General features: G+C 39.1%; 1 protein-coding gene across 3 annotated transcripts in view; it reads right to left on the reverse strand.

Annotated features, from left to right (window-relative positions):
* HPGD (15-hydroxyprostaglandin dehydrogenase) overlaps positions 1-12,292 on the reverse strand; it is a 28,908-nt gene extending 16,616 nt beyond the window's left edge. For 2 of the 3 annotated variants that reach the window (XM_052779279.1, XM_052779295.1), the window contains exons 1-3: positions 12,111-12,292; positions 11,797-11,920; positions 7,627-7,733 (exon numbers count right to left, since the gene is read on the reverse strand). In XM_052779279.1, the coding sequence (XP_052635239.1) occupies positions 7,627-7,733; positions 11,797-11,920; positions 12,111-12,203 (324 nt within the window). In that variant the 5' untranslated portion in view covers positions 12,204-12,292. The remainder of the gene's footprint in view (positions 1-7,626; positions 7,734-11,796; positions 11,921-12,110) is intronic. The other variant, XM_052779287.1, reaches the window with a different exon arrangement.
* Positions 12,293-14,744: the final 2,452 nt, after the last annotated feature.

Below are 14,744 nucleotides of genomic sequence, written 5' to 3' on the forward strand. Positions count from 1 at the left end.
TATTGGGTTTGGGTTTTGTTGTGAAATCCATCTTTGCAAGTGCATAAATTGCAGCCTCAGGCTTCCTCTCATATGAAGTGCAACTTTGGATTCCTATTTGTTGACGTCAGAATACTTAGTCTGAATTCTAGAAGAAAGCTTAACAGCTACTACTTTACTATACCATGAAATACACAATAGAAAATAAGACAGGCAAAGAATGATGCGTTTTGTGCAGCCTAGTTTTCTGGGGTTTAGGATGTGATGAAAAATGTCTGTAATTTGCCTTTCAATACACTGAAAGAAACTAAAGGTGTCTTCAGACCATGTAGTTCTCCATGTATACTTTTAATAATAATAATTTAATCCCATGCTCTTAACCAACAATAATTCATAGTTTGTCTATTGCAAATAGAAATTCTGAGAAAGTTAAATTTAAAATTACCTCATGAAAAAAAAATTGACTTGGTTTAAGATTAAAATATGCTAGGAGACTTAACTTTGTACAGGAAAGTGTGTTGCATTTTAGAGTTGAATTTTCTACAGTTCCTTTGTTTACAACTGCATTTATCTGCATGCATGTTGTCCATAAACATGTCAAGAACAAAGAGTTAGGAAAGTAGTCAAATTTGCAATTAAATGCAGGTAAAGTGAAAATTGGGACAGCTGACTCTTACTTAGTTTTTTTTTTTGCTTCTGGCTGCTGAAAACTAGCATCATTACAATCAGAAAATAATCTAAATGGTTGTCCTCCTAGCTGTTGAAAAACCTGTGATTTTAGTGATACTACTGTTTGTTTTCTTACCAAAATACAGTGTGTTACTATAGCACTTAATGAAGATGGACCATCAAGGTGCACTGCAAGTCTGAGTGTGCTCCCAAGAGAGGCAATTTTACTCTTCACCTGCTAGTAGAAAACTTAGGATTCTTTCCAATGAAGTTATAATGGTGACTGTGGGAATATGTTGTAGTATTAGCTTCCATAAATTACAGATTTAAATTAGAGGAGATCAGACATTCTGAAGCACCATACAGTAAAACCCAAAACTTAGTACCTGACAGCATGGTAAGCTTTGCAAAATAATTGTGCAAATACTCAAAACATTTGCAGTTGCTTTTGGAAGTACAATATCAGTAATCAGTAACTTATTTAACAAATCATTAAATGGCAATTTAGGTATCAGTGTCAAAATTGGAAACAAAATCTGTGATTCTTGACATTTCCATGTATCCCACGGCTGTATAGTTTTAATTGTATTGTTCTAAAAGAAATCATATATTGAAACTCTGATTCTAATAAGACTCCAAGTCTTCAATAAGACACCTAGTTCATTTTTTTCTGGTGTTAGGAACCAATGTTAGCCAGTGTTGTACAATGTTCTTGTATTCCAACATTACACCTGTAAGTCAATTTTCATACTTTGTGTTTCATTTTAGCTTGATCTATTAAAAAGAAAAAAAAAAAGTGTTCTTCAGTGATGGTGCCCAGAACATCATTAATCATCATCCTTTGCAAGTGACGATTGCTTTGAAAGTAATTTAGTACACAGTGGGTTTTTTTTCCTAGTGTTTCAAGGCAGGTGTTCCAACTGACATAGTTTCTCATTCCTATTTAACAAGGTTTCCCTTGCCACCTCTTGTCTGATACTTCTGCTGTCTCCTTATGCATACTAATATTTTATGCTGAGAAACTATATCTGCATTCCTTCAGTGCTGAAGATGACTACTCTGTTGTTCTTAAGGTGATAAGGCAATATGAATTCCTTTGAGAGAACAAAATGGTAGTCAGTAACCAGTCCTAACATTTTGTGTAGGTTTCTGAACTAATCTAGTTCAGTACTAAGGATACTGAACAAAAAACAAATGAAAGAGCCATTGACTTGTGGTTTCATAAAGCAGGTTAGCACAGAGCTGGAATTTGACCCAAGATCATTTGACTTTCATACTGTGATGTTGTAAATTGATGGCTATCTATAAGGAAACATTTCAACGTACTTTATGAACTGCGTAAGACGAACTTCAAAAGTCTGAAACTAAGTGCTGCTAGTGATATCCATGGAAAATTTTAGCATTTTGCTGTTGGACAGGGAGGTGGGAGGTGATTTCGTCTTTAATGTAGATTTTCTAGGAAGCAGACAGGTTGTAGCAAGCGTGCACGTCCCTTGGCATTCCTGTGTATAGGTTAGTTTACTTGCTATATAAAATGAAATTACAGGCTCTTGAGTTTGAATTTCTGACTCAAACTGTGGAAAACAAGAAGCGTAGGGGGTGAGAAGCAGAAAGGAGAAAGGAATGTGCAGTAGGATTTGAACATTTGCTAGAAATCAGTAGCTTTTGTACAATGTGGGAGTGAAACACTATGTTTTAGTTTTTTACTGTGCAGTCTTCTCTACTTTTTTCCCCACCACACATTCCTGAAGGGCATAGCAATAGTATTGCATTTTGAGTAGCTGGGCTTAAGTAGTTAAGAGAAATTTGCTTTTCATTGTATTTCAACATTGGTTACTGTAAACATCCATTAAAACTGTAAGCTAAGAAGTTCATTGACTTACTGTGCAATTAAGGTAAGTCTGTGTCCTTCCTAGTGCAATATGAACAACACAAATCATTATACTTACAGGCTTCTTTATGCACTTAGAGGATAGACCCTCATGCCACTAATTTCAAGGTAAGTGGTACTTCTCACTTTCTGGTGGCCACATCTCTCCCTAGGCACTTAGTCCTCTTTCTGACACCAAATTGTGCTGAAGAATAAGCAACTAAGCCATTGAACAACAGAGTTAGTGTATTTCTGGTTGTCTTAGCATGCAAGCTTGGTAAACTAGTTACCTATGCCATTTTATCTTCTACAGATAGATAGCACTGTTTTGTTTTGGTTTTTTTCTATGTTGGTAGCATTAAGAAACAGTGCTTGTCTCAGTCTGTACTGTGGGACCTGCTGGTAATTCCCAGCTGCTGAATCCAGCCATGTGTCCTGGTCACATTATTTTGGGATGAAAGTTCAGTCCCTGTCATTTCTCCTGGTACGCTGGGAAAGGAGAGCAAGGCGTTTGGACCAGAAGAAGGTTGCAACATACTGCCAAGGAATCCCTTTTATGGCTTGCACAGCGGAACAGCCTTGTGATGATCATGAAGTCTTTGTCCCCAAAATAAATAAAATTAATCACTTCTGAAGTTTGCCTGGTTACCGTTCTGGTTTCTGCCAAGACATGAATTGGCCTTTTGAGGAATAGTTCCTTACTGATAAGCAAATGAATTGGTTTTGCAAGGTTTGCTAGTTGCTGGAACCTTTATTTCACCATGAGCTATATTGAACAGAGCCACATGTACATATATGGTGTTGCATTCCCTTCTCTGTAGTACCAATCTAAATATTTTGCAGGGACAAACTCTGAATTAGGTAGACTTCACTTTAGAAAAGGGCTTTTTGTAAATTCACAGAAACTTTTTACCTTTGTCATTTACGGAAATAAATTATGCAAACCTATGAAAAATATAAAAACTTGGAATTGTTGGGTACTGCCACATTTTGCCTAGTAATGAAGGATGAGACTGTCATGCACCTGAACAAATTTTACATATGTATTTGAATCCTTCTTCTCTTTGGGCAACACTTAAATAATTGCATCCTATATGACTGGATCTTTTTGGTATGCCCAAGTTATGGCCTGCAATTTAAAGTTTTGCCAAAATAATGTGTTAAAATGTGCAAAATCATCACATAAACAGGAGATAATTGTGATTTTACTGTCAAATGCTTTCTTGAGTCTATTTAATTTCATTTGGGGAATCAGTTTAAATATACCTACAAAATAATTAATTTGTTGGTATAAGAAAACAATGAGGTAGTCAAAATGTCACGTAAAGTGCTTCTGTACTTTTGATTCAGGTAAAATGTAAAATGTAAGCATATGTAATACCAGTACTGCTACATTTAACTGTATGCCGCAACCTATGTCAGTTTTCAGAAACCTCCCATAGGAGCATAAAAAAGGAACCTCCAAGTAAATTTTGGGATTGTCTTGGTATAAAATGTGCTAAGTGTAAAGAGAAAAGATACTGTAATTATAGCAGCCACTATAATTACAGTGGTTCCAGAAAGCCTACATCATCAACAGAAGATAAAATTAGGGAAGCTTCTTAGAACACCAAATTGTTTTTAACTAACATATATGTTCAAGGCGTATTAAAATGTGGGCACTTCTGTTTCTTTAGGGACTTGAAGAGAAAAAAGTCATATTACAAAATTTCTGGATTCCTTAGGCATAAGTTCTTATGAAGCTGAATGCAAGAAACACTGTTCTTGTCGTGCTGGAGGACTGTAGGTAGGACTCTTGATAAGAATGGATGTGTCATATGTCCTTGTGCTATTCTGTGCATGGGTGGGGGCATGTTTGTGTGATGGACTGTTGAAACTACACTGGTAATATCCATTTAAAATGGAATTCCTGTATGGTTGCCAAGATCTTTTTTTATATACCATAACAACTAGACTGTATGTTTGTATGGGTATGAGTGGTTGAAGCTGCCATTGATCAAGCTGATACTGATCGAGTTAACACTATCAGCTTGGGAGTTTTGAGGTGAGGAATGGATGGCATTGCTGGAATACTTAACTAAAAAAGTTAATAGAAATATTAATAAAGTAACAAAAAGGTGGATGTTGTTTAGCAAAAAATATAGCAAAACAGTGGAAAGCACTGCAACAGAAATCTCTTTTTAGCAGTTGATACTCTTTTCCCCCCATCTTTATCAAGCTGTCTTTTCTCGCTCTTGGGAAACTGTAATGGATACAAGCAGGAATTGTGGGGTTTTTTCCCTCTTTTCCCTTCTAAATTCAGTCCCACTCTTTGAACCTGCTGCTGCTTTTCTGGTCCTCATGCTTTCTCAAGCTGTGCTATCAGGGAACTTCCTTGCACTCCTTTAAAAACATTCCTGAGGACCAACCGGTTCTGTGAACTGTTTTAGCCATAAAGAACACACCCCATATGTATTTGTTCTGATTTATCTTGCCCCGTACTGCTCTACTTTTGTACTTTGTACTTTAAACTCGGGCAGGGAATATTTGTTGTATCAATATATAAATGATATCAGTAAGACAAAGACTGGTATATAGAGGGTTTTTTTCCCCTTTTTAAAAATAGAAAATATGTGCATAATGTGTATCAAAATGTGTGGCCGTAGAAGTTATTCCTGTTCTTAGGGATAATACAAAGGATGCTTAAAATGTCCTACGTCAGGGAAATAGAGACATTTTAAAATCATGTATTTCATACATATTTTGCTCCTTTCTCTGCAAGAAGCAAAAAATATTTTATGGAACCAAGAAATATAACACATCACATGCAGCAGATGTTTTTCTTCCATTGTTATAGTTAAAAAGTAAAAAGTAGAGAATGTTATATCTTAGTTTATGGAAATTACAGTAACTAGACAGAAATTCCCTATGGAATTAAGCTACTTTTAGTTGACTCAGGGTTAGACAGGGTAAGAATATTCAAATCAAAAGATAAATGAGGATATTTGGATCTTAGAGTGTCCTTGGTTTAACCTACATGGCTGTACTTCTACTCTGCTTGATCATTTTAGATATTCTGATTCCAGTCACCAGCATGAATGGATGACATTTTTCAAGTTTCAACTATGAATGAAGTCATTAAGACAGTTATAGTGAACTTACCTATACAATAGTGTATAAACTATATAATCTTCCCCCTTTTTTTTTAATTTTTAGCTTGATCAAGCAGTAGCTTGATAGTTAAGCATATAGATTTCTAAGACTTGGATTCCAGTTTTTCTGCTGCTTGAGATGGTTCAAACCCACCTATGGTCTGCTTCAGCCCAATCACTGGTGATTGATAAGACAAAAAGAACCATAGAAGGAGATTGTCAAAGCCTACTGTTTGAAGCTCTTGGCATTTGAAAAATTGTTTGGACATGACTCTCTACATTAGAATATTTACCTGGACATTAAATATCTTCAAGATTTGCTGATCAGAAATTCCTTCATTTTTTTGAGCTAAACTTAAAGGTGAATCACTGACAAATGTGTTTCTCACCAATTTTTCTGGTGATGACTAACTATCTGTGCTTGCAAATTTGACAGGTGGATGGCTACCTACAGTAACTTACATCCTGTGTTAAACCAGGCACAAAATAAAGAGAAATAAGTCATCTAGAACACAGGTAAAGTCTTCTTTCAAATTCAAAGGATCTGTACTAATAGATATTGATGTTGCATAACACTGAGGATGTCTCACTCCTGTTACTTCACAATATGAAGTTTCCCGATGTTTAATTTGTCAGAATATTTTTGAAATGAAAGAGGGATGAAGAAATATGTGTAGTTAAATCTTAAAGAAGATTTAAGGAAAAGGCAAAAGAAATTGAACAAATGTATTTCTTTTATTGTGGAAATTTTAATGTGTGGTCTCAGTTCAGTCCCTTCCAAGAATAAACAAATTTGACCTTGGATAGCTATAAAAGATCAAGAAAAAGTATTATTAAATCTAACTTTTTTTTTCCAAATACATGTTTTCCCATTAATTTTTCTATAACGTGTCTCATATACAGCTTGTGTTACTTGTTCTGGGTTTTTTTTGTTAGTTTGTTTTCATGGAGGCATTAGGATTCAAAGACTTGGGTACCTTTGTCCTTAAACCTTTTGACAAAAACAAACGTTTGATTTTCTTATCCTGAGCTTTACTGTTGTGTTGACAAATTCCAAATGACTGATTGGAGAAAACTGCACATTGCACTCTTCCAAGCTTCCTTTTGCTACTTTCTTTGCTGATCTAGATTATAACACTTTGTCGCTTTTTGGTCATAGGGGTGACTTGACTTGCTGAGTCACCATCGAATTAGAACTTCACAGGTGGTAGAATACAAGCTGGTCAGAATTTTATTAACCTAGAAAGCTGGTCTTTCCTTTGGAGCTTAGATCTCCTAGCAGTGTAGTCTAAATTAAAAAATTTTCATCTGAGAAACAGATATTGTGGTCTCACCTGATGAGATACCAGGTAATATCAAAGAAATTGTAATAGTCTGTTTGAAAATAAATTTTACCGGCTTGTTGAATGTACTGGGTTTTAGCAAGTAAGTGCTTTTAAGTGGTGTGCTTCTATCAGTGATGATGGTGAAATGGCTTATATTAAAAGCTCGGATTCCATGCTTACTTCATGGGCGGAGAAAATGTGGAGCTCTTGGTTGAACAAGTTTTCTTGTAACACCAACAAATGGCAACTTATTCCCAAATGCAGGCCAGCTGAGTCTCACAAGTAATTAAAATGTTCTAAAACATTCATATAAACAGACTGGCCTCCTGTAGATGCAACTCTACTGCTTTGGGCACCAAATTATTACACCTACCTGGGATTTCATTGGATTTTATAGAAAGAATGTTGTCTGATGTTAGCCTGAGCACCTCTACACAGTGCTGTATGTCTTGGATAGACAACTTAAAGGACCCACCACACACACATTTATCAGTTAGTATATATGCAGTTACATGGTTGTTGTTTCAATTGCTGTGCTTACCAATCCAATAATTAATGTTCTGTCATATGGCATAATCTGTATCAGCCAAGGGTAAGTGTATTGCAGCATTAAATACTGAAGTATGACCATGTGAAAGGAGATAATGCTTACCAAGTTAATTTGTATAGTGCTTTCCCAGTCCTTCTCATTGTTCACTCCAGCATTATTAACCACAATATCCAGCCTTCCAAAATGTTCAATTACTTTTTTGAAAGCACCTATAGTAAGATCCAAGGGTGAAATTTCTTAGCCCTTGTGGAAAGTAAGATATAAAAATACAATGCATGCATACAAATTAATGTTTTATTAGTCTACCGCAATGTCTTCATTGTCTTCTTAACCACTAATGAGCAACCTGCAATTAAATTCTTTATCTAACCACTCACCAATATTAAACATATTCAGGAAAAATGAAGGGATTAAGATACCATAGTTGCCTTTTCATTCAGTTTTATAACGCCTGATAACAGGAGCTAATGAAGAGCTTAGCACCCATACCTTTTGTATTAGATAGGATGTTTGGCACCCTAATTATATAAATTAAGCATTTATAGCTTGATTTGTAACAGTTTGATACAGCTAGTGAATTCAAGATTTGGCACCGTCCATTTTAAATGAAAAAAAAGCTTCATGCGTTCAGAACAATTTTCCTGGTTGAGTCTGAATTTAACCTAAGAGCGCAATTCTTATTCAGTGGTATAGCTAATATGAATCTTTCAACTACAAATAATTCATAATAGTTCTTGTTTAAATTCATTCATTATGTTTAAATCCATTCATTATGAATAAATTATTATACATCCTACTTGTCAGGTAATTTTAATAATGTGTTTCTCAAATTCAAATCTTCTTCCTTCTGTTGATGAAAATGGTGATCTGTCTTCCAAAGAATTTCAAAATAAAGAACTGGGAAACTTCCACAATGACATTGTGTTCTCCCAGGTGACAGTGTTCAAACTAAGATAAAAGATGTGTATGGAAAAATGTCATGATGTCATACTGATGAGCAAACTCATCTAGGCTGGCCATGCTTTGACAGGATAGGTGGATGAGATGACCTCCAGATGTTCATTCCAGACTAAGATTTTCCGTGACTGCAGACATGTATTCTGACATGTATATATAGTTTGTTTGTTTTCCCCTCCAAATATTGTTCCTCACCACTAAATATTTGTTATTATGTAAACCAAGACACACCCACCACCCACCCAATATTGTTTTAGAAAACATCCTTTGGTGACTGACTAAAAATGTGGAGTATTTCAGGTATACTGGAATTATGCTCGACAGGCCTTAATGAAACCACTTCACCATCTTAATTCTCTGATCTTTAGTCTTTGGCTATTAGTGTCAATCGGGAGCATAGGAGCAGCTTTGAGACATCTACTTTTTTTGTAGCAGTTGCAAGGGTTTACAAATTTTTTTTCTTGCACCAGATGGTCGGTACTGTTACAGCCTTTTCTTTGCCTGAATGCTGCAGGTCCGTCACAGTCATCATCTTGCCATCAGAACAAGAGCTGGGCAGCTGATGGGAAAGGTTTTATTTGTCCAACTGCCTTTATTGTACAGATTTTTCTAATATTCTTATACTGTACTAGAATATTTTAATATTACTAAAGCCTCTATTTTTGGCTGTCTGCCTTTTTGGCTTTTGTTGTGTTTGTTGCTAATTCATTCTCTGGATTCTCAACTTAACTCTTCAATTACTTCTCATCTTTCCAATCCTGCATCAGCAAGGGCAAATGAAAACCTGTGGCTTTATTAGGAGCAGAACTGATCCTTTAACTTAGTTTCAATAAGCAAAATAAATACAATTTGGGTCCTCAATCAGCTTCCAAATTTTGGAAACTGGCTCTCTGATTCCCTTTTAAGCCTTCTCGGAATAGCATCTTTCATCAACCTCATTCTTAATAGAATCTTTTGCCTTCAAAAACCACCATGGATAATAGTACTTTTGCCAATTATTTGTTTATTAAATTCACACAGTCTTGACTAATTGTAGTTTTCTAGTTTACACATTGAGAAAAGAGCCAAATGCTTTTCAGCTGCTTGCATATCTATGTTAAAATAAAGAATGATTACCAAATTTGGAATATTTCTGGTAGGAGTTTACCTGCCTACGGTAATCCCATCTATTACCTATCCACAAAAACAAGAATCTCATTATAAATTCTTAATAAAGTTATCATCCACACATCAGTGTAAACTGACTTGTTCTTCCCTTTTTAAACGTAGAATAATTTTATGTTTACATTGCACACTAGTTTTAGTGCTTATGGAATCATGAAAATTATAAGCAGCTGATCATACGAAATACTGAATGAAGAAAAATGAAAATGAGCATCCATTTTAAAGGAAAGGTAAGAAAAACAGTGGAAAGTAAGTACAAACACTAGTTTCATGTGAACTTCTTAAATACTCATGGAAAGAAAGCAAAAGTAGATGTGCCGTGATTTTTCAAAAGTGGGACAAGATAGAAGATTTTTGTGGGGGACTATGTGAAAGAGCCACCAGAGAAAAAAACACAGGCAAGACTTGAATGTAGATGAAGCAGCTGATTTCCTACCCATAAGCATTATGTACCTACAGATACTAGTTTTAGTACTGTGACTTGTTTCATACTGAAAAGGCTGAAGTTAAAATAAGAGGAACTTCGTTCATGCACATGACCTTTAACATAAAAAGCAAGTACAGGATTTGAAGCATCCACTGAGAACTTTAAACACTAGGAGTGAAATTAATCCAAGTTTATTAGGTGGTGGCTTGCAATTACAAATGAAAAAAGCAGGAAAGTAAAGCAGTAAAAAAACCCCCAACCAACAAAACCACTAAAAAAAACCCCAGAAACCCCAAAGGATTGTAGGACATGATTGCAATTTTATGCTAAGAAACCTGCAGCAGGAATAATGCAGTATCAGAGAAGCGTAAGCAGCAACCGCCAGTTCTTGCTCTTGCTCCTTGCGAGAGCCCATTCTGCTCCTATTCTGATTGCTCTTTTCCTACTAACTTGGTTCCAAAACCTCCCTCGCTGACCCATCCCGCTCACTCCAGTTCCCAGCGCACACCCTGTTGGTCCTGCACTAGCCTGGCACTAAAGAGAGGAGGAATCATGGGAGAGAAAGCACACTGGGGTAACACCCATGCTGCAGCACATGCTATTCCTACCCATAGGATGCTTTTTCTTGCTCCTAGGTTACTCCTCCCACTTGGAGAAAAAGTCAATAACCAACCTAGCTGATGTAAACTTTGCTGATTAGAGCAGATCTCAAATTTAAAGTACAGCATCTCTCTTATGGACAACATAAAGGTTTGGAATTAGGCATAATCATGCTACCTCAGAGCAGTGAACAATATTGCTGAATTCTGGACTAGCTGCAATGTTTTGTGAAAGAGGAATGGGTATGCCCAATCACCGCTGTTGGGGAAGCAGCCAGTGAAGTGTAGCGAATAAAAGCAGAACTAAAAATACTCACATCTAGCCTGACACAAATGAATCTGGGAAAAGGGCACTGACAAAAGTGATGTCAAAATCTGAATCTGAGTCACTATCTATGAATGTATCATTTAATAATGAAACTTTGCTGAAGTGACAGTGCCTGTTATGAAATATTGTGAAGGGTACATCAACATTATACTATACTCTAAGAACTCCGTAGGGAACATGATTTATTCCCCGAGTGAAAACATAAGTGCAAATCGTACATGAGGGAAGCTCCTTGCCGTTCCCTGCATCTGCAAAATGTTTGTGAAGTGTTATCAACCCACATTTAACACCGTGATAAAGCAGCGTGCCATCTTTTCCCAATTCTGCTTTCAGCTACAGCAGCACACGTTGAAAGTAAGTGTGCCGTATGGAAAGAGCACAGCAACCAGAGCAGAATTTATTACTCCTGTGATGAGGGAATACAGCTTGGAGTCTGTACTGAAGCCTCATAAAAAGCAAGTCCGTGCTTTAAAGTTTATATATATTACTCATAAAATAACAATTATTTTCTGCAGAGGCTTTCATGCAAAAGTATCACAGACAGCACTCAACGAAACCGATTTCTCTGGCTTTTCTTTACAATGTGCCGAGTAACACGGTGAAATACACGCACGCTGGTAGCAATGTTTCACATCTGCAGGTTCAGGAGCAAATCCTTTTTGAGTCACTGTCAGGAGCGATCGGGAGTAGGCTGTCCTCCAGAAACCTTAATTGCACACTTATTGGTGCAGCAGCCCAGGCTCTTTCAGGTTGCTGCATGTTAAGCCGGAGCACAGCGCTGACAGTTTCCTTCTTACCTTTCAGCTGCTCCTGATCCGTAACGTCGCACTGGATGAACAACGTCCTCTGCGCTTCAAACTGCTCGGCCAGGGCCGCCTTGCTCTCCTGCCCGGCCTCGGAGTTGCGGTCCAGCAGCGCTACCTGAGCGGGGAGGCAGGGAGGCAGGGAAGGCTGAGCGGAGGGCGGCCGGCCGGACAGACGGCCGGCCGGCCGGATGGACGGCTCCCCCGCCGAGCCGAGCCCGGCGGGCTGCCGCCACCCCGCTCCCGCGGGTACCGGCCGGCGGGGCGAGGCGGGCGGCGGAGGGGAGGGGGCCCCTGCCGGGGCTTACCTTCGCGCCCTTGCCCAGCAGCGCCTGGGCGAAAGCCCTGCCGATGCCCTGCGCCCCGCCGGTGACCAGGGCCACCTTGCCATTGACGTGCATGGTGGCCGCGCTGCTGCCGCCGGCCCCGCGCCCGCCGAGCCGGAGCAACCTAGCTCGGTGTCACCTGCCCGGCTTCTTTCCTTCCTTCCTCCCTCCTTCGCTCGCTCGCTCGCTCCCTCCCTCCCTCCTGCCCTCCCGCCCACCTTCCCTCCTCCTCCTCCTCCCGCCGCTGCTGCTGCTGCTGCGGCTCATTCCCCCCCGCTCCCCTCTCGTGTGACCGAGAGCCGCCCGGAGCTGCCTGGGCGGGGGGAGCAGGGGTGGAGCAGGTCGTTAAATCCTTCTCCCGAGTGCCTGGACGAACCCCAGAGATCAAGGGCCAGAGAGGAGACCGGCTTCATCCCCTCTTCAGCCCCCCGGGCTTTCCGGCGAGGGCCGGCTTTCGCCCGGCGGCCCCCGGGGAAGGGCTCCCGGGGCAGCTCCAGCTCCCCGCGGAGGGAGGGGGTGGGGGGAGAGAGCCTTTGCGCCTCCATAAATCGCGTGAGAAGCGGCTACAAGCTTCGATAAGGGCTCTTGGCAGCTCCTACGGCTGCGTGCGTTTTGGTTGGCCCAAGTTGCGTGAGCAGCAGGGTGAGGAATTGAAAGAAAGTTCAGCCTCGAAAAAACCAAACACAGAGCCCTTTTTCACACTTCAGAATACCCCACCAGCCTTCTCCCTCTCATTCTGCCAGTAAGTAGAATCTATTTGTATGAAAAAGCAGCCATTAAACATTATGGGTATTAGACATATCAAGAAAAGTGCTTTCTAGAAATTCTCAGGTCTGTGGATAATGTGGCTTGTACCTTAAAAAAATGTTTTAACAGCTTTTAAGCTTATAAGCCAAGTTCTGCTCCATAATGTGAATTATATGCAACTAAAATTTATCAATACAAAGATGTATCACCCTACAGTAGAAATAAGAGCAACCTTAATGGTCTAAAAGCTGAAATCAATTTTCTTGTTCATTAGCCTGTTACGAGCTTCACAAATGTTATCCCATGTTGTGGAGTGTTGGGTAGATGGGGAAAAAACCTTTGTTCCAGTCCTAAGCTCTATAAACATATGTACATCATGTATGTGCGTGTGTGCATTAACACACACACTCTTGTCTTTTGCGTTCTCTGTTTTCTTTTGCCTGGTGTATCAGGTTTAAACTTCTTGCTTGTGCTTTCAAGGCCCTGAAGTACTCTGAGGCAGACTTCATCTCTATCATAAATGTCTGTTGTCATTTTTCCTTGCTTCTCAGCAACAGTGTGCCTATTTTGCCCCATCTCTCACCCCAGCTGCCTGTTTTCTGCTAGCCTTCTTTTATGTACTGAATTCCCTTCTTTTGTATTACCTAGAAGAAACAAATTATATCACTCCTAACACCAGCAAACTGTTACAGAACCATTAAGGTAACTATGTTACCTAATTGAGTAAATTGAGTAACACAAGATCTTGTTATTATAACCTTTGTCCTTAAAAATGTGAACTAATATAATCCAGCTGCTAAATTGGATAGCAGCCATTTAGTTTTCCTAAAGATCATGATTCACAGTTCTTCATAAAAGCAGTCAGAGCTGGCCTCTGGGATTAGTGATTTATTTGAATATGATACCTGTATTTCTGGGAGGGCTCCAGATTGCTTTGGAGCTGTGAAATTTGTGCCACCTAAACTGCCATGCCTAATGAGCTCTTTCCCAACCAGATGAGCCAGCCTCCCTAATTTGTTGAGAGACAAGTATAGTGCCAGGTCAAAGGCACATCATGAGAACAGTATTACTACACAGGGACCTAACAATAGCGTTATAGTGGAGTCTTTCACCCTCAACCCAACCCTGATAAACACGTGTCCCGTCCCCCCTCCGCCCAACCTTTGGCCAAGTCATGATCAACATTTGTCATGGTCTTTATTTCCATGACGTATTAATATTTTTTTAAGGTGCTATGCAAAGGAAAAGATCAATAAACCCCTCTGTGTTTCCAAACAGCTGTAGTTGGAATGACCTTTGGCAACTGTTTTCTAAATTGTTGATAACTTGGCATGAATGTTAAGAACAATCTGGACTCTTCAGAGATGCTGGAATGCTTTAAGGTCTGAGTGCACACACTGTTTCCGTAAAACAAATCTTGTAAGTCTGTGTCCCAAAGATCAGCTTGGTTGAATATAATCCTGGGTATCATAGGTTGAAATCATTAAAAAGTATTGTGATAAACTAACCCAGGGTTTCTAACTTTGGTTTTGTTGGCTGAATGGACTCTTTCCATTATTCCATTCAAGAATCTAACTGATACCTCTTGCAAGATGGCAAAAAAAAGGCTTCACGTCAATACCCATAACCTTGGCAAAATATATTTGAAATTAGAGACAGTGTTCCTAGCTAGAACACTATGTGCCAATCCTCCAAGTCCAGGAGGAAGTAAAGGAAGGATGGCTCTGTGATTTACCCCTGGAGCCAGCAGAGATCGCTTGCCTGTAAGGAGCGTGTGTGCTCTGCTCCTTCAAACCTCACTGGATTTGCTACCGACTCACTACAGGTACTCTCAAGAAAACTTTGTTGCAACATAGTCCTTTACCACCC

The sequence above is a fragment of the Harpia harpyja genome, chromosome 2 (assembly GCF_026419915.1).
Source record: "Harpia harpyja isolate bHarHar1 chromosome 2, bHarHar1 primary haplotype, whole genome shotgun sequence".
NCBI lineage: Eukaryota > Metazoa > Chordata > Aves > Accipitriformes > Accipitridae > Harpia > Harpia harpyja.